This window comes from Sturnus vulgaris, unplaced genomic scaffold, assembly GCF_052056855.1.
Source record: "Sturnus vulgaris isolate bStuVul1 unplaced genomic scaffold, bStuVul1.hap1 Scaffold_195, whole genome shotgun sequence".
Taxonomy (NCBI): Eukaryota; Metazoa; Chordata; class Aves; order Passeriformes; family Sturnidae; genus Sturnus; species Sturnus vulgaris.
In genome coordinates this window covers 11,037,090-11,054,589 of record NW_028276170.1, presented here as the reverse complement: position 1 = coordinate 11,054,589, position 17,500 = coordinate 11,037,090, and the positions used below count along the sequence as shown (strand labels likewise).

Sequence of the window (17,500 nt, the reverse complement as noted above, 5' to 3'; positions counted from 1 at the left end):
CAAATATATTTAATGGCACACCGGTGCCATACATTTCTCCTAAAAGCCTCCCTTGTAACTAAACTTTGCTAGAAATTAATACCGAGGATGAAGGAGCAACTTCGGTCTCATTCCGGAGGTGGAGGTGTTCTAAACACTGACTTTCCGAGAGCAGCATCTCTCCTGAAGCGCTCGGGGCCACCCGAGCCGCCGCCGGGAGCGCGGTGCAGAAGCCGGCCCGGACTCAGCCGCAGCGCCGGGCACCGCGCATCGCTGCTCTGCAGGGCGGCCCGCACGTCCTCCAGCAGCTGCCGCAGGCTGCCCTTCTCCTGCTGCAGCTCGGCCATGCGCTCCTCGGCCCGCTCCAGCGCCACCATCTCCTGGCAGCGCTCTCGGGAGCAGGGCCCCGGCGGCCGCCGCTCGGGCTCGGCGGGGGCTGCGCGGGCGGATGTGGCTCTCGATGTGCTCGCCCTCCCGGCCCAGCGGCAGCCGCGGGTGCTGAAGCGGCCGCGGAGCCGCGCGTGGAGCTGGCGGAAGGTGAGCTCGGCCCAGAGCCCGTCCCACAGCCCCGCGCACTCCTCGGGCTCCGCCGCCTCCTCCGGCCCCAGCGCCCGGCACAGCGTGCGGGACTCCTCGCCGGGGATGCGGCCCGGCCCGGCGCAGTCCCGCTGCTGGAAGATCTCGTGCAGGGACTGCTCCGGGCCGCTGGCCAGCACGACCATCTCGTTCTCCACGCCGCGCTCCAGCCCGTAGCGGTGGGCGAGGGCGCTGAGCAGCCACTGCGTGCGCCGGGCCGGCCGCCCGGAGGGGTCCCAGCCCTCAGGCGGCTCCATCGCGCCCGCCCGGCCCGCGGCGCTGCCCGAGCATCCTGAGCGCCGCCCGCCCGAGCGCTCGGCCCCGGCCCCGGCACGGAGCGCCCGGCTCGCCCCGCACGGAGCCGCGTCCGCCTTTGTCCAGCAGGAGCAGGGACTTGGGCAAAGCGGGCAGGTGCCGCCCTGCTCCCTTTGTCTGCCAAGCCCGAGCCCCAAGTGTGGTTCTTATTTCTTAGCTAATTTCTCCCTGGTTTCTCTCTAACACAAGCAAGACAATTGCATCGCATAATCCAGTTTGACAAGTAAGGCTTGTGAACGAGTGAGCGCTTCCACTAAATTAAAAACCCAATGTGTGTAGCCGTGGAATGGGGTTTTAACCCTTTAAGTGCGGCGGAAATAAGATGCACAGCTACATGGTCATCTTTCATGACAGGAAAAAAGAGACAAGTTTATTCAGAAATACACTTGGTTTTATAGCATGACTCGTAATTCCCAGAGTAGAGAAAAGGTGATTGGTTCAGACAGAAGACACCCCATTCCCAGGGCCTGGTCACACATCACAACAGCTGTTCTATCTTTGTTACTAATTCCTTTTTATTTTGACCAAATTATCAGCCTGGGAGAAATTCTCCCTAGCCTTGAGCTGGACCAGCTTATCAGCTGGGAACAGAGCTGAAAAGCTCCAGCCTGGAATATTTTTCAGGCTGTAATTTTCTTACTTTCTCAATATGTGTCCCACAAATGTGCTTGAACGTCGACCTTCTGTTCGCTCAGGCTTCCTCACCTCTGTAGATGAGGTGACTTCCTGGTGTTGGTGTGTGGATGTTAAGAGGTCTGTGTTAGAGATGAGTAAGTGTTCAACTCGTTCAAACGAGCTGCCCAAAGCAGTGATTTTGGTCTCTCTTTGCCTGGGGAGCAGGACCGGGGTTGTTGAACGCAGGCAGCAGCACGAGCAGGGCTCCTCCAGCAGCAGGGACACGCCAGGAGCCAGAGGGGACCGTGGCACCAGAGGGGACCGTGGCACCAGCCATGCCCGAGGTCTGAACAGGCTGCCAAAGTCAGGTGGTGCTGACAGGCTGCGTTAACAGCCCAGGCAAGGCGTGGTGAGGAGCCAGGGCTGGGGGCCACCCAAGGAGTCCTGTCAAGAGCAAATCATTCTAATATTCTCTCTAGGGCAAAAAAGGAACAAACCAGTCCAGTTGATATGCGAGGAAAAAGAATTCAAGTTCGTTTAAAACGCTGCTTAGGTTGGGTTTCTATTGAGTGAACTGGTGTTAATAAATATTCGGTCCCATATGATGGAGTTTCTCTGCAAATAGGCCTTGACGGGAAATTTCTGAATACCTTTTGTTTTGGTCTTTCTTAAGTTGAACACCTGAGTAGCTTTGTTGAGGAATGGAGAACTATTTGTAGGTCAGTATTTTCTCAGGAGGAGCCTTAAATTTTATCACAGGAGGAAGGAAAGGCAAAGGTTTGAAAGCCTTCCCCTGCTGAAGTGACACACTTTGAGAGGAGGCTGTGAGGAGAAGTCCCCTCAGGCACTGCCAGGGCTGTTTGCCTCCTCTGCAGGCTCAGTATTCTGGGAGTTCCACAAGCCTCAGCTGCCACAGTATTTTCCCCTGAATATTTTTTGTCGTGCAGTAACAGGGAGAATATTTTGTGCTAGATTCTCCTCTGGGCTGAGAGGAATGTTGAATTTGTCTTTACAAATGAGCTCTGGATCTGCCTGTAGATAAGGTTAAGCACTGAGAGATAAAAGAAACAATGGGATGGATTCCACTGATTGATGAATGGAAAAAGATGTTTGCCTTTACAAACAAACTGTAAGGCTGCTGATAAATGAAATTGGATATCGAAAGATGAAAGAAGCAATGGGGGGGAAAACTATGAATTCTATAAGAATTAAAAATTAAAAGGGAGGGTTATACATTAGAGAGGAATTTCAGGTATCAGGCGTTCCGGGAAGTCTGTGCCTCTCAAGTACCTCAGCCAAAGGGGAAAGAGAGAGGGAAATGCGGCCGGGAAAATAGGATAAAAAGGAGGCTGCGTCCTCCAAAAATTTGAGAGATCCCAAGGGAGTCCCATGGCCTCTCCCTTTATTTGAATAAATCAAAAAGGACTCCTCTGTCTCCTTTTTGGACATAAACCTCTGGTGTTTGTGGATTAATTTTCCTGACATAAAGAACTTTGGGATTCTTACCTGCACAAGCACGTGCAGTGCCTCAGTCATAAGTGCCTCAGAAATATCAGAAGTGTGTCTTCTTCAGAGTGTGGTCACAAGGGTTCAGAGTTGGAGCCAGTTCTGCAGGCAGGCTGATGAATAGTCTGGGGCTCCTCTGCAGAGCCCCATTCATTCTGGGGCTGCTTTCTGCTGGTTCTGCTGGACTGGCTCGAGTGAAACACACACCCAATTAACAGCAGTTAAATTACTCTGGCATGAAACAGTGGGGAACAGGCAGAGCAGTGAAGGGCAGCATGGACCAGTTGTTCTGTCAGGTCTGACGAGGTCTGGTTTGATACAGCACTCACAGAACTCTGCTCCACCTGTGACACTTCCACTTGCAGTAGATGACTGTTCCTCTTCACAATATCCAGCAAGGCAGGTCAAAGACACTTTTACCATTTTCATCTTCAAAAGGAAGAAGAAATCAGCAGCAAACATGAAGTAACAAGTCAGAGGTCCCAGGAAGAAACAAAAGAACAAAGAGTGGTGGAAAAAAACAGGTGGAGCAATGATCCTTATCTCTGTGGGAGATATCCTCTGCTAATGGGCCATCTGGTAAAACCAGGTAGGGCAATGTTCTTTATCTTTTCCACAACCCATCCTTCCTCCAGGAAGATATCTTCTGTTAATGGGCCATTGAGTGCCACTGCATGACTGATAAAATTCCATCATCCCATTGGGAGATGCTCCAGCCAGGGGGAGGAGCCAAGCCTTTCCTACCTAGAGAAAATCTGAGATTTGGAACACCAAGGCAGCCCTTACCCACTGGTTTCCAGAGGACAAGAGCTACCAGACCTTTCTACAGCATCACTACTACAACAAGACCACTTCATCTGGACTGCTACCACCATCAAAACTAGCGGGGTGTCAGGTTGTATTCTGATTCTGTCAGTTGTTTTCTTTTCTACTATTTCATGTATTATTTTTCTCTTATCTTTTTTCCTATAAAATTGTATTTCTGACTTGGAGACTTTCACTGGTTTTGCTTTCAAACCAGCACAATTTTGGAGGGGATTTTGGCTGAATCTATATATTTGGGGTGTTTTTGATCCGTGTCTTAAAGTTTGGAGGATTTTGGGTGGGAATCTTGGTGTTTGGGAGGTTATTAGAGACACAAGATGCTCAATGACTTCCAGAGATGAACTTGGGCAAGGAGGAACACCCAGTTTATGGAGCTCTCTTCTTGTTATTTCCCCCTAAACCAGGAATTTTCATTCCTCAGGTGTACGCAGATGGAGGAGGCAGAAAAGCCCCGGAGATCTCTCACGAGGAGGGGCTGCAAACCCAGCCCAGGGAGCTGTGAGGAGGAAAGACCCTCCCTGAGCCGGGAAGGCAGCCGGAGATCCAGGCAGAGCTCAGAGCTGGTGGAGAAGCCTCCTGGAGGGGAGAAGCCCCACAAGTGCTTGGAATGTGGGAAGAGTTTCAGCTACAGGTCCCAGCTGATCCTACACCAGAGGATCCACACTGGGGAGAAGCCCTACCAGTGTGGGGAATGTGGGAAGGGCTTCAGCAACAGCTCCAACCTGATCCAGCACCAGGTGATCCACACTGGGGAACGGCCCTACAGCTGCTCGGAATGTGGGAAGAGCTTTGGATGGAGCTCTGACCTGAGAAAACACCAGCGCATCCACACCGGGGAGAGGCCCTATGAGTGTCCCAAGTGTGGGAAGAGGTTTCAGACCAGCTCCAATCTCCTCCTACATGAGCGGATTCACACAGAGGAGAGGCCCTTCCGCTGCCCCGACTGCGGGAAGGGATTCAACCGCAACTTCACCCTCATCAGGCACCAGCGCATCCACACTGGGGAGAGGCCCTACGAGTGTCCTGAGTGTGGGAAGAGCTTCTCACAGAGGTGCAACTTGACCCAACACCAACGGAGTCACCACTGAGGGAAGCCCTGTGAGTGTCCCGAGTGTGGGAAGAGCTTTGTGATCTGTTCCAGCTCCATCCCCCATGGGAGGATCGGTGTTGGATGATCCCCAGTGACCCCCGTTGGGCAGAGCCCTGGTGATCTGTGTTCCTGGTTATCCCCGTTGGGTGAGGGGGAAGGGGCTTGAGAGATTTCTGTCTCTTTTCCTTCTATTGCTATGATTTGGTTGGTAATAAATTCCCTTGCTGAGCCCAGGCTATGTCTGTGACATCCGTTTTGCTGTTTGCTGTGTTTGCTCGTCCTGTCTTAATCTGCTCCTGGAGCTACTGGTTAAACTTTCTCTTCCCTTGCAGCTCGAGGGGTAGGGTCAGAGTGGCTCTGGTGGGTGCCTGGCATCGGGCCAGTGTCACCTTGTCTTGGTTTGAAAGACAGGTATTTTCTAAGGAAAGGCAAGAACCCCTTTCTGACACCTGTGTCCACTGGGACACGAGAGGGACCTTGTTCCCACCCCTCTCTTTGCAGGGACCTGCAGCAGGAGAAGGGATTTGGAGCCCCGGATACACCTGGGACTGGACTTGGCTCCTGACATCCATGTGGCTCCCAGAGCCCCTCACCCTGGAATATCCCAAAACCTCCCAGAGCCCTTGCTGCTCCACAGGGACACTGGGTGTCCCTAGAGCCCCCCAGTGCAAGGGAAGCCTTGGGGACAGCTCTGTCCACCGAACCCCAGCACATGGATCAGGGACAGCCCCCTCCATGTCCCTCTGACTTTCCCAAGCTCTGCCCACCCCAGAGGGCTCAAGAATCTGCCCTGGTCCCCGAGGATCTTTTGTGGGGCTGGAATCCCCCAAGATTTCTCACCAGGGCATCCAGAGGGGCAGCCGGGCATCACTCCCGCAGAAGCTCCACCTGCTCAGCCACGAGGGGCTGGGGAGAAAGGGGGGGTTAGAGCCACACTGGGGGATACTGGGGCTGGTTGGGAGATACTGGGGCAGGCTGGGGTGTACTGGGGCACAGTGGGGTGTGCTGGGGGGCACTGGGGGTGATGACGAGGACAGGGGAAGCTCTGGGCCCAGCAGAACTGCGGGTACCCACCTCAGACCTCTTCACTCGTTGGACGCCGTTCTTCTTCTGCAGAGAGATGGGGAGATGTCACTGGTCACCGGGGTGTCCCCAGTCCCAGCAAGGCACGGGGGGACCCAACTGGCCCCCAGTTCCCACACTGGTGCCCCAATTCCAGGACTTACCGCAATGCATCCACCTGCAGCTCCTCCTATGACTACCTGCAGATGGAGAGCAAAGGTTTAGTCTGGAATGGTCCTTGTGGGAATTCAAGAGTCACAGGTGTCCCCACGCCCTGTGGCTGTCCCCAGTCTGAGGGGGAAAATCCCTTCTGCTCCCCGCAGTCCCACTCCAGGCAGTTTCACCCGATCCCTGTTCCTGCAGGGACCACGGTGGGGATGGAGACGAGGAGAGCGAGGGGAACTTGGGGCTTCCAAGGAGGAGGGGATGGAGTGGGATGTGAGGGCCCCAAAGACACTGAACTGGGGGAACTTTGGGGACCCAGGGGATGGGGCTGGGGGAGTGGAAGGGATGGGAATGGGGGAATGCAGGTGGGGAGGCAGGAATTCCAGTGGGGGGACATGGGGGCTGAAGTGGGAGGTGGGTGGGACAGGGGAAAGCAGGGGCAGAGGACCAAAATTGTTGGGTTTGGGAGGGGCTTTGGGAGTCCAGGAGGGGGATTTGGGGATACTGTCATGGAGAATGAGAAAGGGAAGGGAGTGGAGGGAAAGAGGAGAGGAAGTGGACTGGGCATGGGGATCTTTGGAGTGCCTGGGGTGCACTGAGATGGGTGGGAATACAATGGGGACCCAGGGGAAGGGGCAGCCTTGGGAAGCTCTGGGGTGTACAGGCACGCACTGGGGTGCACTGGGATGGCCTGGAGGGTCATGGCCATGAGAGGGGAGGCTCTGGTTCAGCAGAAGAATTCAGGATACTCACATCGCCAACAGCAATGGCACCACCTCACTGTGGAGAGAACATGAGATGTCACTGGGGTGTCCCCAGTCCTAGTAAAGATTGGGGGAGACCAAACTTCCCCCCAGTTCCTGTTGCGTTCCCTAGATACATTGTAAATGGTACATTCCGTGACCCCTGCTGTGCCCTGTATCTTGGTCCCTCTCCCCTCCCGGCCACACAGAGCTGGCTGGGATCCAATTTCTCCCCGCCCCCCCTTTCCAGACCCTAGAAAAGGTCAGGACCCACTGACCTTGCTCTCTTATCCCGCATCTCTCTCTTCCCCCGTGCTCTTTCTCTTTTTCCCCCCACTCTCTTCCCCCGTGCTTTTTCTCTTCCCCTGTTCTCTTTCCCCCCCCCCACGCTTTTACCCTGTCCTTCCCCCTCTTTTCTCTCTCTTCCCCTGCTCTTTTCCCTTCCCTTTTCACCCACAACCCACGAGAAATAAACCTATAACTTTATCAGGGGAAAGAGCCTCTTTTAATATCTTATCTATGTCTCTGTGGCTAAGGCCCAGAGGAATATCACCCTAACACCTGAGCTAGACCGGAGGAGGGTGAAAGACTCTGTATTAGGCCGAGGAAAAAGCCGTTACAGTTGGCGCTCCACGTGCGTGGTTTCTTTAAAGCACCCACGTTTCGCTGTGATCCCTAATTTCGGGATTCGACCAGCATAGGAGCTGATCAACTAGCTAAAATTTCTTTAAGCTGCATTTTGTGCAGTTCGAAGACTTTTCAGCACGAACCGGCAGCCTGTCAGTCCCAGACAGGTCGGTTCAGGACGTGGATCCACTACCGTGTACACAGACGTCTCTGCCTGCAAGAGAAAAGGTGAGTTAAGCGTCCCTTTCCGGCGGGTAGTTCCCGGAGCTCCGCGGGGGGTCTCACCGGTGGCATTTTGCTGGCCCGGAGCCGTTCTCCGGAGGACAGGCGGTGTGGGCATGTTTGCAGCGTGCGCGCAGCTTGGAAGCCCTCGGCCACGTGGTGCGGCGCGGGGGATGGGGGGGGGCTGGACGCGGCCACCCCAGGCGCGGCACAGCAGGCAGGCAGCTTTGATCGGTTTCAAAGCTGCGGCACAGGGAGGTTTTTTTGCGTTTTTACGGTTTTTACGGGTGTTTGCGGCGCGGGGGCGGTCCCTACAGCGGCGCGGGCGCCACACATAGGTTTTGCTGACAAAAAACGGCAAAATTAACATCGGTTCCGCATCTAGTAAAGTCTGAAAACCGTAGTGTACCTAGCATGTCTTAACAACTAACTCCTTTCCTGTGTTTTAACTGTAGTGGGGTAGATATAGTGCAAATTGCTAACACTATGGGGATACAGCAATCTGCCTTACAAAAGAGTATAACAAAACAACTCAAAGAAATACTAAGTTCAGGAAATGTTTTAATATCTAATAAAAAACTAGCCCGTTTTGCCAGCTGGCTGTCTGTTGAAATATCGGACCTTGAATTGCAAAATATAAATTCGATTTCATTTTGGGATGAAATAGGGGATTTATTAACTTTAAAAGTAGAAAATGGAGATAAAACTGCCTCTGTATTCCTTCCGATATTCTTACAAATTCGGAAAGTTTTAATTCAGACAGAAAACAACAGACAGCAGCAGCAAAATGATTCAAACTCACCTTCCCTTTCCAAAAATCCCTATAACCATAACCTGGAAAGCACCCCAGGGTCTCCCTTGGGAATGCAGCATGCTCAGCACGGCTGTAACTGTGCTGAAACCCCAAATCCTCCCCAGTATCCCGGTTCTGACGATTTTTCTAAAATTATCAGCTCTCCTTCCTTGTCCCCTTCCCCTCCAGGCCACGAACACGTGGCCGTATCTGGACAGGTCAGGATCGGGGTCCCAGATAGCATTGGACATGCGGTCCAGGGAGTGGGGGGGGGGCGATATGGTGTCAGCCACGTGTCTCCTCCTTCATCCCGCAACCCCCTTTACCCTCTGGTCCCAGCCCCTAAGCCTGTCCCCTCCCATAACTCATCCCTGCCCTCGGCTCCACCGCCCCCTCCCCCCTCCAAGACCCTGTCCTGCCTGGTACCTGGCGACCCCGCCCACAGGTGTTGCAACCCTGGATTCCACCACCCCTCCCCCTCTCCGGTTTCACATTCCTTCCCTCCAAGCTGCTGCGGGGTGGGGGAGGGCAATGTAGCCCCTGCTGGCTTCAGTGCCGGTGGCGGTGGGGGTGGGGAGGGATCAGCTCACAGCCCCTGGGGGATGGATGATGCTCCCGTGGTGGGGGGGGTGGGCGGCCTCCGGGGCCGGGTGGGGGGGGGGTGCCTAAACCTGAAAGTCAGCACCAGGAGAAAGAGTATGTACCATCAGTTGCTCCTGTAGTTTATCTTGGTAAGAGAAACGGAAAAAGAAGTTATCAACCTTTGTCCTACCAAGATAAAAAAGAAATTTGTAAAGTACAAAGAGAATTTGGTAGGAATAGTGAAATCTTTAAAGGCATGATGAGAGCCACTTTTAATTCAAACGAACTGGTTCCATATGATATCAAAGAGCTTTTCCGGTGTCTGTTAACTCCTTCCGAATATGATCTATGGGAAAGCCTGTGGAAAAGATCTTTAAAAGTGCTTTTACAAGAGCTTTTAAAAAGCTCAGATAATGCAAAGGATGCTGATAATAATGATATGACATATGAACACCTATGTGGGGAGAAAGATTGGCATTGCCCTGAAAATCAAACCAGAGTACTATCTAAGTCTGTCCTAGATAAAATATGCAATGCTGCAGAAAAAGCCTTTAATCAATTACCAAGAGTAGATACTAAAGGCAGTTATATTAACATTAAACAGTTTACTTCTGAGAGTTTCTTACAGTTTGTGGACCGCCTTCGTACACAAGTAGAAAGACAAGTGTCTGATCCAGTATTACAAGCTGAATTAATTAAAGAAATGGCTCAGAGGAATGCTAATGAAACCTGCCGTAGGGTTATCCTTGGCCTTCCCCTGGAGCCAGCACCTAGCTTAGCACAGATGATGGAAGCTTGCGCCAGGAAAGCAGAACTGTTCAGTGGACACGAAAGAAATCCAGGACTGGCACACCCAAGGACCATGGCAGCTGTAACACCAGAAGCCAAGAAGCAACCAATGACACCAGAGCAACTGCAGCACATCATCTGCTTCCAGTGCAAGCAGCCAGGACACTTCGCCAGGGACTGTCCACACAACCAGAAACAGAAGAAAACCAACAAACAAAAAAACTAACTTTACAGCGCGTACCCGCCATTAACACCATAGCGCGCTCGGCTATAAATACTGCGGGCTCCACACTCGCAAAAGACTCTCTCTTAATAAACAAAAAGGGGGAGGATGGGATAGAGGGTGTGGGGATGTATGTCAATGAAAATATCAAAGGTTCAGTTAACAAGGTTTGGAAGCCACTAGGCCGTTTTAGGCTTGTGACTACCAGAGGTTTTCATTTCAGGTCACCTGATTGGACAGTCATAACAGTGGACTTACCTAACAGTACACAGGACGTGACGTTAAACCACATGAAACTGGACAGTGAGTACTTTGTTGTCGGTGACACAGCACACACACCCCTAGAGATTGAGGTGGTTCCCATGACCATCAAGGGAAGCATAACTGGCCTCATTCTCTTGGCACGATGTCCTCTACCACCATATTACCTGGCTGAGGGACAAATCCTTGCCCAGGCCATTCCTGTTCCACAGGAGGTCCCAGTAGATGGAAAATCACCTGAAGTCTACTGGGCAGAAGTGGTGGGTGAGGACAAGCCCTCTCTGGCGTGCAACCTAACCTGTGGATCAGATCACCTCCATGTGGAGGGGGTACTGGACACGGGTGCTGATGTGACTATCATACCCGAAAGGATGTGGCCGTCACATTGGGAACTTCAGCCTGTGGCAGGCAGAATCCAGGGTGTAGGAGGAATCAAATTGGCAAAAATATCAAAAAGCATCGTACAAATTGAGGGGCCGGATGGAAAATTGGCTAGCATCCGTCCATTTGTTACAGATTATAAATGCCCTCTATGGGGGAGAGACACCATGTCCCAGTGGGGGGTGAAATTGATTATTCCTAAAACTCCTCGGGATTTTTAGAAGCGGCCACTGTGAGGCACCCTACCCAAAAGTTGAAATGGCTAGATGATACCCCAAAGTGGGTAGCACAGTGGCCGATGAGTAAGGAGAAGCTCAGGGCGCTTGAGGAGCTTGTGGAGGAACAATTGGCTAAAGGCCACATAGAAGAGACCACAAGTGCGTGGAATTTCCCGATTTTTGTGGTAAAGAAACCAGGGAAAGACAAGTGGAGGCTGCTCCACGACCTCCGGGAAATAAACAAAGTAATTGAAGACATGGGGTCTCTCCAACCTGGAATGCCTTCTCCAACAATGCTTCCCAGAGATTGGCAATTGGCTGTTCTAGACATCAAGGACTGCTTCTTCCATATTCCCCTACACCCAGAGGATGCCCCACGGTTTGCCTTCTCGGTTCCTACCATCAATCGAGAGGCCCCAATGAAGCGCTACCACTGGAGAGTTTTGCCCCAGGGATTAAAATGTAGTCCCTCCATCTGCCAGTGGTATGTGGCCTCATTGCTGTCCCAGGTGCGTGCCCAGAGAGGGGAGGCCATCATCCTTCATTACATGGATGATGTGCTAGTGTGTGCACCCGATAACTCTCTACTCCAGGACACACTTGACCTAGTGGTTAAAGTTTTAACCTCTGCTGGATTTGAATTGCAGGAGGACAAAGTCCAAAGGATGCCACCTTGGAAGTACCTGGGCCTGGAAATCACTGCATGGACCATTGTTCCGCAGAAATTGGAAATTAATTGTAATCCAAAAACCTTAGCAGATCTCCATTCCCTGTGGGTCATTGAATTGAGTTAGGCCTTGGCTAGGCCTCACTAATGAGGACCTAGAACCTCTCTTCAATTTATTGAAAGGGGAGAGAGAGCTGCTTTCTCCCAGGGAACTGACCCCAGAGGCAAAGACTGCAATCGAAAAGGTACAAAAGACCTTAGGAGAGAGGCAAGCTCACCGTTACCAGCCCGAGCTGCCCTTCAAATTCATTGTCCTAGGAAAACTGCCACACTTACACGGGTTAATATTCCAATGGATCAAGGAGCAGAGAGAGTCACTCTTAATCATAGAGTGGGTCTTCCTCTCCCACCAGAGATCCAAAACTATCACTAAGCCACAAGAGTTAATAGCACAACTGATTCGGAAAGCAAGGATCAGACTGTATGAACTAGCTGGTTGTGACTTCACATGTATTCACCTCCCTGTTAAACTGTCTGAGGAGGGAAAGAACTCTCCTGACAAATTGACTAAAGAGATGTTTGAGCATTTGCTCCAGAGCAATGCCAGTCTCCAATTAGCCCTGGACAGCTACAGAGGACAAATATCAGTCCATGCCCCATCTCACAAGCTGTTTAATGAGGAATTCCACCTCATTCCTCGTGAGAAGAGGAGTCGGAGACCACTCAAAGCTCTCACAGTGTTCACGGATGCATCTGGGGCATCCCACAAGTCGGTGATGACTTGGAGAGATCCTCAGACTCAGCATTGGGAAGCTGATGTTGAGTTTGTGGAAGGGTCACCCCAGGTAGCTGAACTGGCAGCAGTCGTGAGAGCCTTTGAAAAGTTCTCAGAGCCAATAAACTTGGTGACAGACTCAGCCTATGTAGCGGAGATAGTGTCCAGGGCAGAGCAGGCAGTGCTCAGAGACATCGAAAATGAGCAGCTTTTCAGGTTGCTTTCCAAACTAATTTATTTGATTTCTCATAGAAAACACCCGTTCTATGTTGTGCATGTGAGATCACACACAGATTTGCCAGGCGAAATTGCAGAAGGGAACCGTCAGGCAGACTCCCTTGCAACCCCAGCAGAACAAGCAACCCCAGCAGAACCAGCACACCTTCCTGACATCTTCCAACAGGCAAAGCTGAGCCACTAGCAGTATCACCAGAATACACCAGGTCTAATGCGTCAGTTCCAGCTAACACGGAGTCAGGCTCGAGCCATTGTGGCCACCTGTCCCAACTGTCAGCTGCACACCATGCCCTCAATAGGCATGGGGGTAAACCCCCGAGGTCTTGGCAGTTGTGAGGTATGGCAAACAGACATCACACACATTCCTAGTTTTGGTCGCCTCAAATATGTGCATGTAAGCATTGACACATATTCAGGCGCAGTCTATGCCTCTGCCCATGCAGGAGAAAGGGCTATGCATGCTAAACAACACCTAGTGCAAGCCTTTTCAGTATTGGGGATCCCTAAGGAAATCAAAACTGATCAGGGCGCAGCGTATAAGTCCAAGGAGTTCCTGGAATTCGTCCAGCAGTGGGGAGTGGAACATAAAACTGGCACCTCCCACTCCCCCACAGGCCAAGGTATAGTGGAGCGAGCCAATCAGACACTCAAACAGGTTTTGGCTAAACAGAGCAGTTCAACTGTGTGGATGTCTCCACAGCAGAAGCTCTGCAAAGCCATGTTTACTATCAATTTCCTAAATTGTTCATTTGAAAACATGAGTCCACCTGTGGTACGTCACTTTAACAGTAGTAAACAATTCAAGTTATCCCAGCATCCTCCAGTTTTGATTAGGGACCCAGAAACCTGGGAAATCAAAGGTCCCTATGAGCTTGTTACCTGGGGGCGTGGCTATGCATGTGTATCCACTCCCTCAGGCCCTGACATCCTGCTCCGACTGAGGAGAACGAGGAGCAGGTAGCAGTGGCTTCAAAAAGAAGACGCCGCCGGAAAAAAGGAAAAGAAATCCTCATAGAAGGTGGCATTCCGGCAGATAGAGACTTTTAATAGGTTTTATAATGTTTGTTTTTCCTTCTAGAGAAAACCTTCTCTTCTCTCAGTCCCGTGATGAACCCCATCCAAGCTGTCTTCCTGCTAACACTGAACAGTCTAGCAGCTGCATGGATCGTCCCTCAGCCACGTCAGAACACCTGGGTGACCCTGGCACAGACGCTCCAACAAGAAAATAGATTTTCTCTTGCTACTACACGGACATGAGTGCCAGGAATTTGAAGGACTTTACTGTATGGACCTGACCTCGAAAGCTCCTAACATCCATGCTGCCCTCCGAAACATGAACAACTTGATCGGACAAGTGAAGCAAGAATCTGAAGATTGGTTCAATGGACTGTTCAAAGGCTGGGGACTCAGAGGGTGGTGGACATCTATAGTCAAAACAATTATGTTAATTTTTGTTATTCTTTTCCTTGTAATAATGGCATTCGGGATCCTACGTCACTTGGTTTTCAAGGCTATTCATAGTCTCATTCCCTCTACCTCAGTAGTCAATCACATAGAAATGAAGGACTTGAAACAATCTAACCCTCCCGCCAGCTACAAGTGGTGGGCAAAATCGTAATTTGAATGATACCAATATCCTTCTTTCAACTTTGTTAAACAAAAAACGGGGAGATGTTGCGTTTCCTAGATACATTGTAAATGGTACATTCCATGACCCCTGCTGTGCCCTGTATCTTGGTCCCTCTCCCCTCCTGGCCACACAGAGCTGGCTGGGATCCAATTTCTCCCCGCCCCCCCTTTCCAGACCCTAGAAAAGGTCAGGACCCACTGACCTTGCTCTCTTATCCCGCATCTCTCTCTTCCCCCGTGCTCTTTCTCTTTTTCCCCCCACTCTCTTCCCCCGTGCTTTTTCTCTTCCCCTGTTCTCTTTTCCCCCCCCCCACGCTTTTACCCTGTCCTTCCCCCTCTTTTCTCTCTCTTCCCCCACTCTTTTCCCTTCCCTTTTCACTCACTACCCACGAGAAATAAACCTATAACTTTATTAGGGGAAAGAGCCTCTTTTGATATCTTATCTATGTCTCTGTGGCTAGGGCCCAGGGGAATTTCACCCTAACACCTGAGCTAGACCGGAGGAAGGGTGAAAGACCCTGTTTTGGGCCGAGAAAAAGCCTTACAGAGAAGTGTTCTGAAGGTTTTATTCTGATTCTTGTAATTCTTTTAGTTCTGTTAATAAAGTTCTTTCTTTATACCCTTTAAAGCTTGAGCCGGCTTTGCCTTCCTCCTAATCCTATCTCACATCAGGAAATGAGTAAATAATTCTAGTGGAAGATTTGGCCAGCACTAAACCTGTAGTAGCTAACAGCTGGCCTGGAGGCCTTCCAGTTATAACTAATCCCGATTGTAATTTTATAATGTAAATAATAATATAACTACTGTAATGATATAACTTGAGCAGTCTGAGCTGTTGGGGAGCAGGTCTAGGCCATTTGGGACATGGGCAGCCACTGGCCACTTAGCAAGGTGACAACTAATTTAGCCAAGCTGAGCTAACCGTGCAGACTTCAAAGGCTATATAGGGAGAACAGCCCTCAATAAAAGTTGGTTTTTGTTGCACAAACATGGAGTTTTTTGTCTTTGCTCTGTCTCAACTGCAATGAGTGGTGACCCCGATGTGATAGGCAATAGCCCGGCTGTGGGGATAGTGGTGGAGTTGGAACCCCAGTGGGGGAAGGTGACTGGGAAGAGCTGCCAGCAGTCGAGAGCTGTGGAGGTCCAGACCTTGTAAATAGAAGAACCTGCTGGGGACCCTTGTAAATAGAAGATTCTTACAAAAAGACGAAGCAGATGGAGATACAGGAATGTGATTTTCCAGAGAAGAAAGAGAAGGGGCCCAGAGCCATGGACTGGACAAAGCAGCAAGAGCTGCAGCAGAGACACCATGGGCAACGTCCACCAGGGAAGTGGCTGGTCAAATTTGGATGTTTCTGCCACTCCTTCCCAGTCAGGCTCACCTCAGCCTCCAGCAGAGTCAATTCCTGCAATCACCGCAGCAATGGACTCAGGATCTGTCCCCACATGTCCCAATGGCATTAGGGTACTCTGTGCATCAGGATCAACTAACACTCTGTATTTCTGTGGCTCTGACGTGCCAGGACATTGGATCCACACCATCCAAAAGACCCGGTTTTCCCGTCCCTCTCTCTGGCTAGAGGCAGGGCCCCTCTAGCCCTGGTTATTTTTTCTTTCCTGGGGATACATGCTGGAGGTTCCATCAAGGGGATCTGACACATCATCCTCCCTTCTGTAATACCCTGCACCTCGGTCATGGGAGGCTGAGGCTACCTTCACTTTATCAGAGCTCCCTCAGTTTGTGTTTCCCCCCCTGAGCTGATGCACCCGTGCTGCCAGGACAGAAGTGGGTTTCCCATCCCACCTTCTCATGTCTTCCCCATGGCCACGCAGAAAGAAACACAGGTCAGCTCGTGGAGTGTACCCTCTCCCTAGCTGGGGGACATTGGGCTCTGACTTTGGGGCCTGTGACTCGCACTGGTGCTGCACTGATCTTCCTCATCTCTTCCCTCATCTCCTCTTTAAACTTCTCTTTGTGTTCCTTAATCACAGCAGAGACACGAGCCTGCATCGGCCATTGATCATATTCTCCTAATTTCTAAGTTTGTTGGTGACAGAACCCACTGTTTCTCGGCTGCTTTCAGCATTAACCATTGCAATAAAGGTGGTGTATTGAGATGGCCCCAGGTCTGCCAGGTTCCACATCATCTGCCCTGTGCACCTGACCTTGTCAGGGTCATTGTCATGCTGTCCATCCCTCCCAAAGAGCACCTCCAGCACTGCCACTTCTCTCAGCTCTTGGATCCCTTCCTTAAGGGTCTTCCAGCACATTCTATGATGGTGCTCCTGCATTCTCTCTCTGTGGACAAACCTCTCTCTCACACTCATTAAAAGCCACTCCCATAGGGAAAGGGGCCATGTTGGGTGCCAAAAATCTGTCCTGGTTTGAAAAAGGGCAGGTGTGTGCTGGAGAAAAGCAGGGCCTTCCCTCGAAATTGAGCTAATAAATCCCTCCCTCTGAATTAGTATACTTTTGGAATTATGGGGCTTTCAGGCAAACATATGGGAATAGGAATAAGAGTTCTTTACTAGTATATATACATATATATAACAAGGCAAACAAAACAACAACAGCTAAGTAATTAACAACAAATAGAAGACGGGAACCCAGTAACAGTTCTTCTGGTTGTGGACACCTTTCCCCTCTGCTGCAGTTTCTGTCCAAGTTGGCAGTCAGTGCCAGCCGGCTCCCGGTGGGCAGGGGCAGATGCGGTGATCCCGTGTGGCTGCAGGAGTGCTGGGGGTGATGGCGGCTGTGTCCTGGGTGGGAAGGGTGGAGGAAAGACTCTGCTCATGGATCCTTGGAGGCAGTGTCAGTCCCAGTGCTCCAATAGGTTGTGTGGAGGTGGCAGGCTGAAGTGGGAGAGTGTCCGACCAGGAGAGTGCGAGGTCCCACAGCCAAGCTCCCGGTGTTGGGATGGCAGGGCGAGGTTTTCCAGTGGCCGTCCTTCTCCGAGCCAAACGAGCGAGAGAGCGAGCAGCTGCACACACCTCTCCTTTACCTGCCCCTGATTTTGCAGTGTTCTCCCTCTTCCCTCCCCATCCCCCCTGCCCTACGAGAGAAACTCCAAAAAGGGTCAGGGAGTCTCCCCCTATCACTAGCCATCTTAGCATGTCAATGGGAAAAAATTCCAGAGAACTAGGCGGGGGAAAAAAAAAAATAAAAACAACCCCCAAGAGAAACTTAACCCAAACTTTAGTGAAACAAGCCCGCATTGGC

The 17,500-nt window shown here is 51.3% G+C and overlaps 1 protein-coding gene across 1 annotated transcript in view; it reads right to left on the bottom strand.

Moving 5' to 3' along the window:
- Positions 1 to 17,500, bottom strand: part of LOC148218076 (uncharacterized) — a 119,499-nt gene that overhangs the window by 84,032 nt on the left and 17,967 nt on the right. Inside the window, 1 exon segment of the mRNA XM_088158043.1 lies at positions 10,293 to 10,306. Within this exon segment, the coding sequence (XP_088014169.1) occupies positions 10,293 to 10,306 (14 nt within the window).